This window comes from Centrocercus urophasianus, unplaced genomic scaffold, assembly GCF_019232065.1.
Source record: "Centrocercus urophasianus isolate 14NV4802_14NV808 unplaced genomic scaffold, USGS_Curo_1.0 seq_909, whole genome shotgun sequence".
NCBI classification, from domain to species: Eukaryota; Metazoa; Chordata; class Aves; order Galliformes; family Phasianidae; genus Centrocercus; species Centrocercus urophasianus.
Genome location: NW_024885543.1, coordinates 5,370 through 24,117, shown reverse-complemented (window position 1 = coordinate 24,117; position 18,748 = coordinate 5,370). Strand labels below are relative to the sequence as shown.

The 18,748-nt window shown below is 41.1% G+C and overlaps 1 protein-coding gene across 1 annotated transcript; it reads left to right on the top strand.

Annotated features, from left to right (window-relative positions):
* Positions 1 to 3,075: 3,075 nt before the first annotated feature.
* LOC122171687 (zinc finger protein 532-like) lies at positions 3,076 to 17,781 on the top strand. Its single transcript, XM_042839413.1, has 4 exons — positions 3,076 to 3,304; positions 5,030 to 7,371; positions 12,893 to 13,074; positions 17,601 to 17,781. The coding sequence occupies exons 1-4, from the start codon at positions 3,076 to 3,078 to the stop codon at positions 17,779 to 17,781; spliced, it is 2,934 nt and encodes a 977-aa protein (XP_042695347.1).
* The last annotated feature ends 967 nt before the right edge of the window (positions 17,782 to 18,748 follow it).

The window sequence follows — 18,748 nt, the reverse complement described above, 5'->3', positions numbered from 1 at the left end:
GGCTGGCTCTCTCTAGGCACCATTCCGGGGACCTTTATCCCCTGCTCTCGGGAACTCCTATTACCCATCCCTCCAGAACGCTACTGTGAACTCCCCAGCACACAGGTTACCACACTCTGATTCTCGGATTTTGGGCCCAATCCCTCAGGAGTACTATACTCCTGTCTCGGATTAATTTCACTTCGTCAAGTGCACAGGGTACCGTACGCCAACAGTTCCCTCCTGAGACTCTTTCTTCCACGAGCAGCCGCTCCGTCCGTCCCTGGCCGTGCCCCTCGTGGGACGGCGGAACTGCAGGTCGGGACTCAGCACTCGCTTTGCACTGACAGCGCGTCTCAGTCACACACACTCAAGAGTCTCAACCGACCCCCAAGGAAAGAGTTAAATCCCCTTACCTTGGTCCGTGCATGAAGTTACCGGGTCGCAATGGCCAACACCCGTGCCTACCTGCCCCTTGGCTTTTACAGAGTCCATCCTTTATGTAACAGCCTCGGTTTTTTATCGGCCGTACCAGGGAGTCACCTCACCACCCAGGCAGGACCGCTGAAATCAGCGGGGTGCACCTATCCTGTCCAGGGCAGTAGGGAAACTCTCAAAGAGGCGATAATAATCCCGGACGAGCCCCCAAATTGGTGGAAATATCCAAGTAATTTTTGTCAGGACGGTATCTCTGATAAAAGCAGTTTTTATTTGCTATTGCAATGGCGGGCGTCCTGCAAGCAGGAGAGTGCCTATGGACACAACATGACAGCCTTTATACCCTGTTTTCTCTCCCTTGCCTCCCCCCTCCTCTGTTTCCCCACTGGCTGGGTACTCCAGGTTCACAATCTTATCAGAAGGTTTACATTTGCTATTTACTTGTTCATTTATTTGTTATCTGGTGTCAGTCAGCAGCCATCCTGTTGTTTCCAAGATGTCTGGGTGCTCTCCTTGTTGTACTGATATGGTGATTTTCTTTAAAGTCATCATCGTTAAACAAAGAGCACTGGGGGGGGGGATGATGCCAGGCCTTCCCATGCCTCTTCAGGCGCTTCCTCGGGCATGCCATGACTTGTTTTCTGGTGTGATCTCGTGCAGGATATTCTTGCAGTGTGTATGACAAAATATACATATATACACCTGTATACAGAGCGTGTGTTCCTGGGAAGGTTCATCTATACGATAAGTGATGTAAACTTAACAGAGATCTTCCCCAAGTTAAGTAGAAGGACTCCCAAAAAGAACTATGATAGCGGAGATCATAAAATAAAAATAATATTATCCAATTCTAATGCAGAAACAACATTTGATTCCTACAAAACTAATACATAATCAATAGTTTTACTGGAATTTCGATACATATTCATTATACCCCCGAGAGTTCGTTAGCATGCAGATTCTCCCCTCTTACGTGCGTAGTGGGTCAAGGGATGAAGATTTGTTGTTTTCCTTGCGAAGGCTTCTGACCATTTTCGCTGCAAACTCCCGGCCTTTGGGGGGGGGTGGGGGCATCCCCCCAAACCGTTTTCTTCTTGCCCCGAGGACATTTGACAGGGATTAGATGTCCACCGGGCTGTTCTCAAACCCTTATCTTTATGGCCTTCATTCCCCTCACTATCCCAGACACAGTGTCTGCCATCCCTTATTTTCTAACAAGCTCTACATTCTTGCTTCTGTAAACTACTTCCCTTCACCCCCCTTATTCTCAGTCAATGTGAAGCCTTCTTGCCTTTTTACTTTCACCTATGGGGCCCGTCTCACCTTTCAGCTCGTGACCATGCTGATTGGAAAAAACCTGATGATGTTAACCTATATCATTATATCGATGATCTCCTGCTGACATCCGACTCACTGGAGGCAGTAGGACAGGCGGCAGATTCATTAACCACCCATTTACAACATAGGGGATGGGCTATAAATCCCCAAAAGGTGCAAGGTCCAGGCCTGTCCGTAAAATTCCTGGGGGTGGTTTGGTCAGGAAAGACCAAAGTACTTCCCAGTGCTGTCATAGATAAGGTTCAGGCATTTCCAGTCCCTACAACATCAAAGCAGCTGCAAGAGTTTCTAGGTATACTGGGTTAGTGGCGTTCCTTTATACCTCACCTAGCGCAGCTGCTAAGGCCACTATACAGACTCACAAAAAAGGGGCAGCTATGGGACTGGGGGAAAACCGAACAGGATGCTTTCCAACAAGCAAAACTGGCACTTAAACAAGCCCAGGCATCGGGTATATTTGATCCTACCCTCCCAGCCGAGTTGGACGTTCATGTTACTCTAGACGGCTTCAGTTGGGGCCTGTGGCAACGCCAGAGTTCTGTTCAGACCCTGTTCTGTTCTGTTCTGTTCGGCTGAAGTTATAGTCAGGACCACTCTGCTGATTCAGGGGTGGGTGAAAGATCTGACCCACCTTCCTAAGACAGGGTGGCCCAAGCACAAACAGTGGCACGGTGGGTCGCCTACCTCAGCCAATGGAGCAGTCTGTCTTCATCACCCTTGAAATAAGAACTCCAGAAGATCCTAGGCCCAGTGACGTATCCCAGTGATGCACCAAAAGAAATACTAGTCACTCCACCAGAGAAGAGTCCCATTCAGGAGGGAAAATATCCTATCCTTGAAGATGCCTGGTACACAGATGGGTCCAGCAAGGGCAACCCGAGCAAGTGGAGAGCAATAGCATACCATCCTTCCACCGAGACAATCTGGTTTGACGAGGGGGATGGTCAGAGCAGCCAATGGGCAGAACTGCGAGCCGTGTGGATGGTTATAACCAAGGAACCCGGTGATGGTATCCTGAACATCTGCACAGATAGTTGGGCTGTGTACCGGGGGCTCACTCTTTGGATTGCACAGTGGGCCACCCAGGAATGGACTATCCAAACCCAACCAATCTGGGACAAAGACATGTGGTTAGACATATGGAATATGGTCAAACACAGGACTGTACATGTCTACCATGTTTCTGGTCATCAGCCCCTACAGTCACCAGGAAATGACGAAGCCAACACGCTGGCCCGAGTTGGATGGATTGAGAATTCACCATCTGAGAACATCGCCCGTTGGTTACATCAGAAGCTACGGCATGCTGCACAAAGGACAATGTGGGCAGCTGCTAAAGCATGGGGACTGCCCGTAGAGCTACCTGATATCATCCAGGCATGCCAGGATTGCAACACATGCTGCAAAACGAGACCGAGATCATTGCCCAAAACAACAGCCCATCTTGCTAGAGGACACAGTCCTCTCCAGCGGTGGCAGGTCGATTACATCGGGCCCCTTCCTCACTCCGAGGAGGCAAGATATGCCCTGACCTGCGTCGATACAGCAAGTGGGCTACTGCAGGCCTATCCAGTACCGAAAGCAGACCAGGCATATACCATCAAGGCACTCACTCAACTGATGTCTGCCTACGGGACACCTCAAGTCATCGAGAGCGACCAAGGGACTCATTTTACTGGTGAAAGACCTCGAGACGGCAGACCCAGTGCCCTGAGAATGTTGCAGACGACATGGGCCACCCCGCTTAGGATCCAAATTTTGGGCACTGATCATCAGGTAAGACCCCAGATTGGTAACGAAAATAATCTTCTGCTCCCTGCCCCTGAGAATTTAGATCCGGGTACCCATAAAATAAAACGGCCTTGGAAGGTGCAGGTAGGACCCAAGTGGTGTGGCCTACTTACACCTTGGGGGAGATTGTTGGAGGTGGGAGGTTCAGTAGTCCCTCCAGTAATAGGTGCATGGCCTACTGATATTGTGGTCAACACTCCAATTTTCATTGCTAAAGGGACTCCCATCATGTCCCTGTGGCAGATCAGGACACCTCCTTTGGTGCCTGATATCATTATGCAGCTGCAGACATCCGTCCAGAAAGTGTGTTACAGGCGGCCAGGATGTGTCCCAGTACAAGCAGAAATGTTGACCCAGGATAGAAATACGGCCTGTATCTTGCCCTGGAGAGCAGACCTTCCCCTCCTGGTACCTCTGAAACATCTGTATTACTCCCCGTGAGTCTGTGAGCCTTCGGGATCACCGGAAGGAACAAAAAGGAATGAAATGCCATCAAGCGTTCCTGTGTTACTTTCAGATCACATGTAACACCCGGTGATGGTCTGTATGGGGAATGATGGAACATAGAACGGACCTGTATCTCACAGCCGCATGCCTCCAGTCACATCATCAAGCACTGGCCCATAAAACAATATGGACATTCGCTGATCATCACTCGTCTTGAATTGTACCAACACGCGTCACGATGAAAATTGCATAAGCATCACAATATAGCGGATCTCTGTATTACGGAAAGCTTACCCTTTAGTCAACCTGATCATTGGTTCACGCTGTGAAGGGGTGGAGTGTATGGGAACTGCTGAGTCATGTCCTGAACCTCTGATTGATCACCTGAGGTGAGCCATGAGTCAGCCAGAGCGGCACAGGTGAAGGCAATTCACCTATCTGAGACTCCTGATAGGAGTGGTGTAGTGGTAGCAGATTCTTTGTTGGTGTTGTTGATAAAATGCCTTGTGGGCATTAGGAGACAAATTTTCAATGATTTGTGTTAACGTGTTTAATTTACAGAAAACTGTACAGCAGTCTTAAACTGTTAGTAGAAATGAATTTTTTTGCTGTTTTCAAGAAGGCTCATCAGGTTGATAGTGTAAATATCAAGGAAAATCTAGGCTACGAGTATCTCGTTATTTTTCTGACAGTCTAGTTATTTTGCTGTAGTTGTAGTATGGGTGGGGGAGGGTAGCAGAGAGAGTAGGTGAGTAGATGGAAGAAAGTCACTTGAAAAGAAAGTTTGTTCATGGAATAAAATTGCTAGGTTACAGTCTATGAACTTGATGGATTACTTTAGTTCTTGGCATTATAATTTAACTGTATGTTGTATGCCTACACTGGGATACTATTTGCAATGCTTGATTTCTGAAAATACCACTTCAGAAGTGAAATAACATCTTTTCGTATGGCATATGCAAACATGTGCTTATTTGTGTATGTGTGCTGTTAGAGCTTTAAATACTGAGATGAGTACTTTCTGCTTGTTTTACAGACTTGCCTACAATCGTGACCATGGGGGATATGAAGACCCCAGATTTTGATGATCTTCTTGCAGCCTTTGACATACCAGATGTGGTTGATCCAAAAGCAGCTATTGAATCTGCACATGATGATCATGAAAGCCACATAAAACACAATGCACAAACAGATGAAGATTCTCATACACTATCATCATCCGATGTTGGTGTGAGCGTCATTGTGAAAAATGTACGTACTATTGATTCTTCAGAAAGTGTAGACAAGGATGGCCACCATTCTACAGGCAATGGCTTGCATAATGGCTTTCTAATATCCTCAAGTCTTAATAATTACAGTAAAGATGAAAGCAAGTCATTTAAAGATGATGGGTCAGCTTCTGAGACTACACTAAAGGATTCGGCTTTCAACCAGTTTAGTCCAATTTCAAGTGCTGAAGAATTTGATGATGATGAAAAAATTGAGGTAGATGATCCTCCAGATAAAGAAGAGGTGCGTGCAAATTTCAGAGCAAATTTCTTGACAGATTCTGTATATCAGCAGGAATATGACAAAATAAAGACACTTGAAGGAGAGAATTTGATTAAATCTGGTATCTCAGTTTCAAGTAGTATAGATAAAAGTAAAGTTGCTGAACGAGAGACAAACTCTGTGACTTTACATGTCTATGAGCCTTTCAAAGCTCTCAAGGCAGAGGAAAAATTGATAGAAGACAATTCTGAGAAGCTTCTTGAAAACAGAGTACTTGATGGAAAACTGTGTACTGAAAAAAGTGAAACAAATCTTGCCAGCATTTCACAGTCCAAAACAAAGTCATCAGCAAAGCTTTCTTCATGCATTGCTGCGATTGCAGCACTGAGTGCTAAAAAGGCAGCTACAGATACCAGCAAAGATTTACAGTCTAATTCAGGAGAGTCTTCTCCATTACCAAAACATGGAAGTCCCCTAGCTATTGAAAAATCACCTGAATCTCAAAGTCTTATTGATGATGCTAAAAAGCCATCTATAAAACCACCTGATAGTCCTAGAAGTGTATCAAGTGAAAACAGTAGCAAGGGATCTCCATCTTCTCCTGCAGGGTCCACACCAGCAATTCCTAAAGTTCGCATAAAAACCATCAAGACTTCCTCTGGGCAGATCAAAAGAACTGTTACTAGAGTGTTGCCAGAAGTTGATTTGGACTCAAGTAAAAAACCAGAACAGACTGCTTCTATGGTAACTTCCATGACATCCCTCCTGTCCTCACCAACTTCTGCTGCTGTTCTTTCCTCTCCTCCTAGAGCTCCTCTCCAGTCTGCAGTTGTTACCAATGCAGTTGCATCTGCAGAACTCCCACCAAAGCAGGTCACTATCAAACCTGTGGCTACTGCCTTTCTCCCAGTTTCAGCAGTGAAAACAGCAGGTTCACAAGTTATTAATTTGAAGCTTGCTAACAATACTACAGTGAAAGCCACTGTACTATCTGCTGCTTCCGTGCAGAGTGCCAGTAGCGCCATTATAAAAGCTGCCAGTGCGATACAGCAGCAGACTGTTGTGGTGCCAGCATCAAGTCTTGCCAGCGCTAAACTTGTGCCAAAGACAGTCCATCTTGCTAACCTTAATCTTCTGCCTCAAGGTGCTCAAACCACCTCTGAACTCCGACAAGTGCTAACGAAACCCCAGCAACAAATAAAGCAGGCAATAATTTCTGTAGCAGCTCCACAGCCTTCTAAAAAGGTGTCTCGAGTCCAAGTGGTGTCATCTCTACAGAGTTCTGTAGTGGAAGCATTTAATAAGGTTTTGAGTAGTGTCAACCCTGTCCCAGTTTATATCCCCAACCTTAGTCCCCCTGCCAGTGCTGGAATAATGTTACCAACACGAGGTTACAAGTGTTTGGAGTGTGGTGACTCCTTTGCTCTTGAAAAGAGTCTGACCCAGCATTATGACAGGAGGAGCATGCGAATTGAAGTGACTTGTAATCATTGTACAAAGAACTTAGTTTTCTACAACAAATGCAGTCTTCTTTCCCATGCTCGTGGACACAAGGAAAAAGGAGTTGTAATGCAGTGTTCGCACCTGATTTTAAAACCAGTCCCAGCAGATCAAATGATAGCATCTCCTTCAAGCAGCACTGCTACATCTATGCTTCAAAGCCCAGTGGGAGTTGGCACGCACACTGTAACGAAGATACAGTCTGACATAACGGGAATAGTCATATCAGCCCCAGCAAGTACCCCCATCGTCCCAGCCATGCCACTAGATGAAGATCCATCAAAACTCTGTAGACATGGTCTAAAGTGTTTGGAGTGCAATGAAGTTTTCCAAGATGAGACATCTCTTGCTACACATTTCCAGCAGGCTGCAGACACAAGTGGACAAGTAGAGTATCATGCATTTAAATTCCGGTGTTTCGCCTATAAGCCTAGGGGACTTTGGAAATGTTTTTTCTTTTATTTAGATGTTAATTATCTGAATCCACGATTAAAAACATAAACTAAAACAACAAAAATTTGCAATCACTTTTACAGTGAGTCAGCATTTTTAAATTTTAAATAAGAGTTTTCTTAGAATGTTTTAGGCCCTGAACTCTAGTAAAAAAACAGACCAGAGTGCTTATACAGTAACTTCCATGACATCCCTCCTGTCCCATCCTCACCAACTTCTGCTGCTGTTCTTTCCTCTCCTCCTATTTTTCCATTTTTTCTAAAATTTAGCATTAGTTTTGTTGCAGCTGAACATTATAATATTGAAATTCATAATAGTCTCTATGATTTTAATGATTTTTTCTGTGCTTTGAAATGTGATTGTCCTATGGAATCCACTTAATTGGCACCCTCATTAACAGCACACCTATTTAGCTGGAGTTCTTGATTTGTCCTTGGATTTTATTATTTTCATTTAGCACTAGAAGTGTGTTTGACATTCATTTTACATGCAAGGACTGTAGCAACTAATAAATTGCACATTGATTCTGCTGAATGGATATGTGTTTTTCTGCCTTCATGTCTTTTATAACCAAAAAGTGTTATTCACTAGCATGCATTTCTTCCTGTGTGACCATTTGTTCACTTCTGTTGGCTTTCATTTCCTCTTACAATTGCTAATGAGTTAAAATACATTAGCAAAGAATTTTAAAATGGTTTATATGTGGCCTGATCTGAAAGAAACACATAATTCAAGAAAAGTTAGTATTAATCAGTGTGCAGTGTATTTTATAACCCTGTAAGAATTGAGATAAATAATTAAATGATGGTGTGCCAATTAAAAGGGATTCTGGTGTGTTTCAAAGCACTCAGTTAATCTCGATGTAGCAGCTTGTGGCTGCACATCAGCAAGGAGCTGAAAGGCTCTATCCTTGCTCAGACTGATTAAGCCCTGGGTATATTCTTGGAATCTTACAGCAGTGTGTGGGATAAGGGTTTAAGTCCTTAAGTTAGGAAGGTAACTCTTCTGCTGATGCATATTAGATTTATCTTTTTTTCCATAATAGGTTCATTAATGATCATTTGTGATATAAGATCCAGTAGTCCTTGGGAGACCCCTTCAGTGCTTGGTACTATGAAAACAAGGAATTAAGAATACAGTCTATAAGCATAACAAACCAAATGAATGAGACCAGCAAATACAGTGAAAATAGGTTAGGAGGATGAGGCAAGAATAAAATGGAAAAAATAGAGCAAGAAAGATTAAATACTAAAAAGTTCTGTACTTGCTTTCTGTGGGGACTGTTTTAGTACAGCCAGGGAAATAGTTTTTAGAAACACCATTGGCCTTTCTTGCTGCCTCTCTCCAGTGTTTTTTTGCCCTGTTGCTGCAGTTTGTTCTGTGTGCATGTTCTGTTAGATAATGTCTACCCTAGTGCTTTTACTGTAGGAAAACAATGAAGTCTTCATACAATGACAAAATGCAATATCAGTTAAGTAGAAAGTTAAATAAGGGTACACAGATACTGCCCACGGATGTTTATATCTCCTGCTGGGAACTCACTGTCTTATGAGGACTGAGGTATGAACAAGGCCTTAATACCTGCTTAGTAGGGCATGGACTTCCAAATTAAAAAAAAAAAAAAAAAAAAAAAAGCAATTTTCATATCATGCCATTTTAAAAGAACATTATTAATTGTTTATAAACATAGTTTTAAAGTGTTTGTTAAACTATCCTCTTAAAAATGAATTAAATATTTTTCTTAGTCATTTTGATATATCAAAACTTGTTTTCATTTCTCTACATTTTTTTAAGTTGCCTTTCATTACATATTGTGTGGTGAAGCTGTATAGTTACATCATAGAAGCCATTCAACTGAAGGGTTGCTTTAGTGAAAGCAGTACCTCCTGCTTTCTTGTCTTTTCATCCTCTCATCAGCTAGCATACGCATCTCTGTAAGAGTAGTGTTTGCTGAATAAAGTCTCTGTGTAGGTGTTTATTAATAAATTTCAGTATATTGTTGTGATACATTACCACTCTAAAAGCTTGAAAAAGAATTATTCTGATTTCTGTTTTCTTAGTGCTTGGCACTGGGTTTTTGTTATGAAGCTGATTATTTTGGGAGAAGAAAACAGAAAAGCTAGATACAATATTTTCACTTGAGGAGGAAGAAAGATAAAAATATTTGGATTTTGCAACTTACCATTCTTCTTAGTGCCCACCTAATTACTCTTAAAATGGAAACTTCACTTTTTATGTGTTACGTATAATTCTTGTTATAAAGGTAGAATGTTTATTTTAAAATAAAAAATAGTAAAATATTTTTAGCAATTAAATAATGTTCCCTATAATATTGTTACCTTTCTGCAATATCTCACTTACGTTAGTAATTCTGTTAAAAGGAATGAGACTATTCAGTAATGGGTTTCATGGCTGAATGAAGCCGTCACTAACGTACTGGGGAAACAAAGCAACAGGCCTGGGCTAATTCATGTTAATGTTCATCTTATTTACAGCTGTAAGTGTATTGTTCTTGTGGATGCTGCATAACTTATTTACCTTTATACTCACAGTTCTTTTGTATATTTTCCACCTCCACAATTTTTTCATCTGACTCTTTTTTTCTGAAACTTTGACTTCAAATTCAGGCAGGTGATGGTTTTCAGAAACTATGTTTGATTTTGGTATGGGTTGGAATGAGAGAACTGCAATTTAATGCTACCTTAAGCCCAGAATAAAATGGTAAGCAGAAGTGAGTTTCACAGTAGATTCTTCTTGTTCTACAGTAATCAGTTTCAAGTAAATATATTACTGTACTTTTCAAACTAGCAAACCTGTAGCCCTAACAAATAGCATTACTGGCATTTTGTGTCAATCTGAATTACTGACATGGCAGATGAATCTTGCAGACTCCTTGTTGCAGAATTGGAGATACAACATTCCAATCCTAAATAAGTGTATGGCTGTCACGTAACATAGAATCCAGGTTTCTTTTTATAGTGTTTTGGAAGAACTGTGAAAACCCTTGATGTAAGAAGCTTTGTTTTGCTGTTTTCTTACATAATATAAAACTCCAGGTTCAGTATTACATTGCTGCTTATTGATACATATATGACAAAAGATACATTTTAAGAATGGTACTGAAGCTGAGTAAATGCGGCAAACATATCTTAAGCCAAGTTATGTTAAGTCAGGCTTTGGCCTCCTGTGAGCCTGAGCTGAAGAAAGTTAGCATCCCAAAGCAATTCTGTGCACTGTCTGAAGGTTCAGACCATGGCTGTTGGTCAGCTGAGGACAAACACTGGCATTTCTGTAGATATTTATGTGTTTGAGTACAATTTCAGCCTTCCTGTGTCGTAGAGGTTCTAATCAGAGTAATAGTACAAAATGGCTGCAGGTCATTCATCTCAGACAAAGCTTTCTGCAACCTCTATGCTGTCTATTAATTCTTTAGGCTGGTGGTAGTGTTAATATTTAACCTGAATGTGGAGAATGGTAGATTTTCTTTGGTTAACTTCCTCTGTTTTAAAGTTTTGCATTTTGCCATCTTTCTCTAATCAGGACATTTGAGAACTATGGATGGAGACTGTGTTCAAACACACCATGTGGTGATCACAAAGTAAACAATAAAGTGAACCATATGGAAGAAGACATCTGCTTCAGAGTTCTGTGACCTTAAGATATTTCATGTTAACATTTCTCCTGAAAATTAATTAAAAAAATTTCACAACTATTTGTATGCAGCCTCAAGAAAGCATTTAGATGAAAAGAAAAAAAAAAAGAGTATACAGATCCTGATACAAAAATACTCTTGTTCTTATCAGTAATATTGTCAATATATAAGGCAATTAAGAAATTATTTTAGACCTTGGTATTAAACAGGGTTCTATTTGAAAAAAAAAAATAATAAATTGGCACTGACTGTAAAGGCTTGGTGCTTCAGTTGTTGCAGTTAGGATCTGTCTCTTGCTGATTAAATGGGAACAGGTGATTTTTTTTGTACTGGCAAAGTTGCCAATACTAGTAAGGCAGACTTCTATGAAACCTATTTGTAGCAGTGTAGTTATCTCTTCTGCAACAGTAGCTTTGATTCTGCTACTGTATGCTCTAAATCTTACAATTTTTAAAAGATTCTTAAAGGAGACTGGCCTGAATTGGAAGAAGGGAGTGACTTTTGGTGAAGCCTCAGTAAGAAACTGTTTTTACTTCTTTCTGTAAGAAATTGTTTTAATGTGAGAATGATTTTCTTAATTATTTGAAGATTTCTTTATTCATAAGTTAGTAAATAATTTTTAATACTTTAGAGATGTACACGTCATTCCATCTGCAAGATTCTTATGGATAACACTGCTAAAAATATGTAAATCTCATGTTCATAAGTACCCATGTCATGAAGGAGTCTTAGTTTTGCTTTTAAATCTTCCTAAGTCACTGGTGAAATTCGTAATTCCCAGGTCATAAGAAATAATTTTAAAAGCCCTACAGAGTAAGATCTTAGGAAATGAAGTTAAATTCATTGTTCTGCAAAGACCTGTGCTGGTATTTCTGTTGGAGTCAATGAAGCAACTTTGGTGATAAAAATTAAGCAGAAGCATCTCTCCATACAACTGTCAGCCACTGCTTAGAGATCCTAGAGATATATTGCTGTAGGTGGAACGTTTTCACCAGTGGTTTTACGGGTTCTGTTCTTTGTGCCCTCCAGTGATGGAAAGCAACTGTGAACAAAAGTGAACCCTGTTGACAGCTCCGTTGCATCATTTGCATTTAATCTCAGGAATGGCACAAAGTACCCAAATAATTCCAGTATTTCTGATTTGGCAAATGGTCAATATGTAGCTGAAGATTTTAAAAAATATATATTTATGTGTAACAAAATATAAGAAAAGAATTAGTATAGGAAGTAACTCCCATACTTGGAAAGATAGCTGTTCAGAGACTTTGTAAATATGTTAGATATCCGTAGTTTTTACTCAGATGCACAATATTTTTGTATTTTACAATGCAGATGCTGAAGTCTAGCCTGAGAAATGCATTTTGAAATTATCTACAAACTTTCTGATTGATAATACCCCATTTATTGGTATTGAGGATATTCCCAATAGAATTCATCAGGAGCAAGGATCAAAGAAAGTAAAGATAATTATAATGTACTTCACTCAAGCCCCTTGCACTAGTAAGGTAATCTTGTGAGGCACGTACATAAAATTTAAATAAACTAACATGCATTTTCTATGGTCAGTGGTGAATGAAAGAGCTTTGTTGTATCGGAATCTGTCTCAGAATGCCAATATATCTGGCGCCAGTTGCTACAAGGTTAGTCAGTCAGTAGAGTCTGAATTTAGACCTTGCCTATTTATTTTGGCTCACATCACAGTCGTAGCATTTAACCTTTTATTTATACTACAGTGTTTGACATGAGAAATTCTGTATAGCTGAACCCAACCTTTTGTTTCGTCTATTTTGGTTTATTGTTTAGAAGACATGCAATATCTGCCAGATGCTGCTTCCTAACCAGTGCAGTTTTGCATCACACCAGAGAATTCATCAGCATAAATCTCCATACACGTGTCCTGAATGTGGAGCAATCTGCAGATCTGTCCACTTCCAGACTCATGTCACTAAGAACTGCCTGCATTATACTCGAAGAGTTGGTTTTCGGTCAGTATTATGATTACTTTCATTGTCAATTTATATGTAATTTATGCTTTCAGAAGTAATTTTCCATTTTCATAAGCATTGTTTGTAGAATAGAGCTTCATGGGTTTAAGATTGTCCTGGCAATAATTCTGTTAGTACTATAAATTTTTGAGTAAATAGTGCATTAGAATTCAGCTTTGTTTTGAGCATCTGCTCTTGTATGTTGTTCAATTAGAATATTAGCTAATCTCATCCAGCGATAAAATGTTAGATTCAGGGCTTCACAGTGTCATGGTTCTGGCATGTACCAATGCCTCTATCAATGGCTGAGTCCCTAGCAATGCCACCCAGTTGGTGAGCTTCTCTACTATCCAGCCACACACTGTTGGCCCCGTTGTCCGAAATCGAAGTAACCAGATGACAATAGGCTCATTTGGGTGACGTGAGAAGTCTTTTCTCAGACTTCGAATTTCATTCATTTTCAGAGATCGATCAACAAAGGTAACGATATCTTGCTCACCTCTTCCTCTGTCAGGACTTCTTGTTGCCCTCATAGGCGTTGGTGACCGTGGTCTTACTGAGGGCCCCTCCCCTGGACTCAGGTGCTTCTCGTGGATCTCGGAGCAACTCCTCTGGATCTCTTTCCTCCTCTTTCTTCTGTTTTAACTGAGTCGAGATTCGTTTCATTTTCCGTCCTCTTACAGGGACAACTGACATCAATTGTGGTGCCTCCTGTGGTTGATCGCGTTGGTCAGTTCTGATGCTCTCACCCCCTAGCTCCGCTTGGAGTATGTCTTGTTCAATTATGAGAGTATTTAGTTCAGATTGGAGGATGTTGAGTTTGGATCGGAGGGAATCTCACTCGGATTCGAAGGCATCTCATTGAGATTGGAGATTCCTTCTCTCAGCTCGGAGATTTTCCCCTTCGGCTTGGAGACTTTCTCAGCTCGGAGACACTGGATTTGGAGACACTGGACACTTGGATTTGGAGACTGTTTCTCAACTAGGAGACTCTCTCTGGACCTGGAGATTTTCCCTCTCAGCTCAGAGTCTCTCTTGGAAACTCTCCTTTTCAGCTTGGAGACTCTCTCTTTGGGATTGCAGGGAATCTCTCTCGATTTGGAGGGCATCTCTCTCAGACTTGAAGATATCCCTCTCAGATTGGAGGTCTTTTCTCTCAACTAGGAGACTCTCTCGCTCATTTTGTACTGTCTCCCTGAGATTCTCCCTTTCAGCTCTCAGACACTCTGTCTCAATTTCACAAACTCTCTCCCTCTCTGGGATAGTATTGAATAAGGCCCAATAAGCATTAGCCAGGCCCCAAATCATTTATGCCTCCTCAGATCTGCCTGAGCCGCAACATTCCTGTCTCAAATAAATGTTTAAGCTCTCAGGGTCTTTCAGGTGTTCAGGAGTAAAGTTCCATGACACCGAAGATGTCCATCTCTCTGAAGTCTCTCCCAAGCCTCTCCACACTCCCTGCCACTCAGTATCCTCTGGCTTTGGGGAAGGCTTCCTCAAAATATGATAAATACAGATACTGAGTGAAATGATGAACAGTAAATCCAGGGAGATTAACAACATGATCAGGTGAGCATTCAAAAACTGCATAAAGGATTCAAAGGAGAGACTGGGAGCCTGCTTAAAAATCCCAAGTTGTGTGAAATTAGCAGCTTCCTCTGCAAACAGGTTTAAAAGAGAAAGCGGAATCATTTTTTTTTTCTCTTTCCAGAAGCAAGATAGCAGTGCTCAAAGTTTACAAATATCTCAGAATATTGGCAGTCTTGCCTGAACTTTCAAGGTCAAGTTTTCAGTGAGCACCTGTGGAAAAGATCAACTTTCCCAACGAAGCTCTCCGAGAGCAGAGAGAGATTCGTTCTAAAAAGCTAAAAAGCAGCTTCTGCCCGCATTCTCCACCAAGAATGTCAACCGTCCATGGGCTGAAGGTCTAGAAAATTCAGATGTATTTTCTTAATTTCAGGTTCATAATGAGCCTCTTGATTTTTTTTCAGAACATTGAATTTTAGACTGTTCTTTTTGGTAGAATAATCCTGTTCTTATTTTCTACCAGAATTTATTATCAGGCTGTGAATGGGCATACTGCACCTGTCTGGTAGCATAGCTAGAACAACTTTGTCAAGTCCTTTTTAATCTATTTGCTGTGTGAAGGAAAGATTCCTCCACTTTACACCACTTGAAGATTACCTTTCTCACTCCAACAGCCTGTTCATCATAGTTACTCTTTGGTTTTCCTTTTATTCTTTTTTTTTCCCTGTAATGGCATCTCACTGAGAAAACAGGGATCAGAGGCGTTTTGTGAAAATGTTGCATTTTAAAAGGCATGACAGTTGTTTTATCTTGGATTGTTACTGACTGACTGGCAGACAGCACAGCAAGGGATGGAGAAGCAGCCTGTAGTGCTCTGCTCAGCACTCCTCAGGCATCACCATTCCATCCTATCTGACCACATAGAGGCGAGTTAGAATCCTACCCATCAGGTAGCCTCTTCTCCCTCACAGTACCTGTTCCTTTGCTGGGATGCCTGTGACATCTTCCTCTCATGAAGAAAGCATTTTTTGTGCATCAGGCCAGCTGCTGCGGCAGTTGGTTCTCAGACTGAATCCATGTCCTGACAGAACTCTCAGTTCCTCATGTTTCTTTGGATTCTTTTAATCTTGTCTCCCAACCACAGTGGTCTTTTTTATTATATATTTCTTACATCTGCCTCATCCACTCTCCTGCTCTTTCCCCTCACCTGTGTCTCTTAACATCGTCTTCAGGGACTGTTGACCTGCACCAGTAACACCGGAAAATCCATAAATTCTTCATGAGGAATCATTATAATGTTACTGAACTTCCCAAGATTTACCATTAAGATCTCATGTCACACTAAGTCAATTGCTTTATTTGGAGATACTAAACCAAAAATGCCTAGGCAAAGAGAAGCAGTATCCAGGAGAGTGTAAGGCCCTCCTTGCTGCACTCCTCATCACTGGGACCTTTCATTGGAGAACCACAGCCTGTCCTGCCTTTCCAAAGGACCTATGGAGCAGCTTCATGTCAGCAGTCCAGGCGAGTTGTCTGACATAAACTGGCTGAACATTTCAGCCTTAAGTTGAATTGCATCCTTCCATGTTGAGAACAAAGGTGATACAGCACTTAAGGAAAGGAAGGTTTGGGCCTTATGAATTGCTTTTAACATACAACAGTGGATGCTGAGAATTATTTATGACTTTGCATCACTAAAGAATAAAAGCCAGGCAATGGGGAAGGGAGGGATAAGATGGGACCCAACTCTGCTGAGTGACAATGCAGCAGTGGGGCTCTGGGGACTCACTGCAATGAGAGGGCCACACTGCCACTACAAAGAATGGTTCATCTCTGTGTGAGACTGGAAAAGGTGAAGGCCATTTACTTTAGAAAATGCACTGGGAAGTGGAGTGCAGATAGATATAAACTGAATTAGTATTATTAGGAATGTATATGAAGTGCTTAAAAAAGAAAGGGTGATATTTCATAAAATTCAAAGGTGGGACATTTTAAAAGAAAAATAATTATTGAGTGCAATTTTTAACTATTTCCTGCTTTATTGCTGTCATAAAAGCATGAAAACAGTTGGAAAATTGTGTGATGTTTATACAAAAATCATATTACCGTGATAGATGCAAAAATTATTATTTTGGAAGCTACAGTTCTAGGTTTAAATTGTAAAACCCTTACTGCAAAATAAGAAATTTGTTGATTTGAGAGATGATGTAATTGCTTATTGCAGCTTATTCTTGTACTTACTGGATAGTACTTAGTCCTTGAAGTGCATGAAACTAAAAGGGGACATTGTGTGTAGAAATGCTCATGTGCTAATTTTAATTCAATTTTTTAATAATTTTATTTTAGAATAGATGCGGAAAGGTCATAAATTTTTGACACTGCAGAAGTATGTTTTGAAAAATATTTTCAGAATTCCAATCTAATACACTGATGTGATTGTAGAGATTCAGTTTAGTTGTCTTGAATTTAAATTTACTCTTTCTTTTTTATCCAAGCAAATCAATTATTAGTACCAAAGGTCATTAATATTATGACTTCATTAAATCTAAACAAGGGAAATGGTCTAAATGTTTTGTTTACTGGTTTTCCATTTTGGTGGTAGCAGTGTACCTTGCACAATCCACTGCATGTGAAAAAAAAATGCATTTTGTAAAACTCTTTACAAATTTGCAAAGCATTCTTTTCACAATCAATGGAATATTTCTTTGTTGACCCTTCTGTCTATTCTGTTGTAATCCCATAAAACATGTTCTGACTTCATCTCTTAGATTTACAAAGATAAATTTGGGAAATTTCTTTTCTCCTTTTAGATAAATCTCTGCTTATATTGATTCCTACTCTGTCATTCATACTTTTAAATTGACAGAATAACGTAGTTTTATCTGGTTGTGTATATATGCTCGCCTCTTTCACTTGCTTGAAAACCAGTGTTGATTCTGTGTCTTGCAGTACTGCTTTTTGCTAGGCTGGACTGACTCTTCTCCATTCTTTTTTTGCAGCTGTGTGCATTGCAATGTTGTGTACTCTGATGTGGCGGCACTCAAGTCTCACATTCAAGGTTCTCATTGTGAAGTCTTTTACAAATGTCCTATCTGTCCCATGGCATTTAAGTCTGCTCCCAGCACACATTCCCATGCCTATACACAACACCCAGGTATCAAGATAGGCGAACCAAAGTAAGCAAAATTAATCTTTTTACTGTACTTGCCTGCATTTTAATAACTTAGAAAATTGCATTCTGTTCTGTGCTTACAAAACATTAAGTACCATACAACCAACAGTTTGTCATCCGTTTGGTAATGTGTGGTGTTCTTGTGATATTTTCATGTATTTTTATCTAGGAATTTGGCAAAAGTTAAAGAGGGAAGATTTAGGTTGGATGTGAGGGGGAAATTCTTTACTCAGAGGTGGTGAGGCACTGGTACTGGCACTGCTGCCCAGAGCTGTGGGTGCCCCACCTCTGGAGGTGCCCAAGGCCATCGATGGGGCCCTGGGCAGCCTGAGCTGGTGGAGGGCACCCTAGCCCACAGCAGGAGTGGAGCGGGGGGAGGGGCACTTAGAACTGAACTGTACTGTGATCTTTCTGTGAATTACAAAAGTAATTCAGACAGCCTACTAGTGTGGCTTATCCCTGGTTTTTAGTCTACTTGTATGCATTTTTACTGCAAATTAAGAAAATGTGATTCCTAAAAGAACTGCTAAGACTCATCAGCACTTCTGTAGCAGTTCTCACAACATCTGGATGAAAAGGTCAGAAAAAAATTTCTTGTTTTGTCACGTGCTTACAGACAGCTGTCTGGTAGGTTAATTTGGAAGGTTGGTTCTTTCAGTGCTGGCAGTGCTCAGGGGTTGAGGTGTGTGCTTGTGGGGGGACCTCCAGGCAGCAGTCACCACAGAGCTGTGGGGTTCCTTGGGGCATGCACTGCTGGTGACTGTACAGTGCTTCGTGCAAGCTGTGAGCTCTGGGGGCAGTGTGCTTGGTTTTAGCTGCACTTAGGCTATTGCATCACAAGAACAAGCCCAGGCTATTAGGTGAGAAGTGCTAGCTATTAGATTTGTCCAGGGCTGCCCTCCAGTTCAGAATAAAAATATTCATAGAGCTATACTATGTAAGCTTTTTGTGATACATGAGCTCTCTTTTCTGGAT

Excerpts from the sequence above, each read along its gene's own strand:
- LOC122171687 (XM_042839413.1), top strand. The coding sequence starts at position 3,076 with ATGTGGGCAGCTGCTAAAGCATGGGGACTGCCCGTAGAGCTACCTGAT. Across the intron at positions 3,305-5,029 it reads GACCTGCGTCGATACAGCAA|ACTTGCCTACAATCGTGACC; the intron begins GTGGGCTACTGC and ends CTTGTTTTACAG. Across the intron at positions 13,075-17,600 it reads ACTCGAAGAGTTGGTTTTCG|CTGTGTGCATTGCAATGTTG; the intron begins GTCAGTATTATG and ends CTTTTTTTGCAG.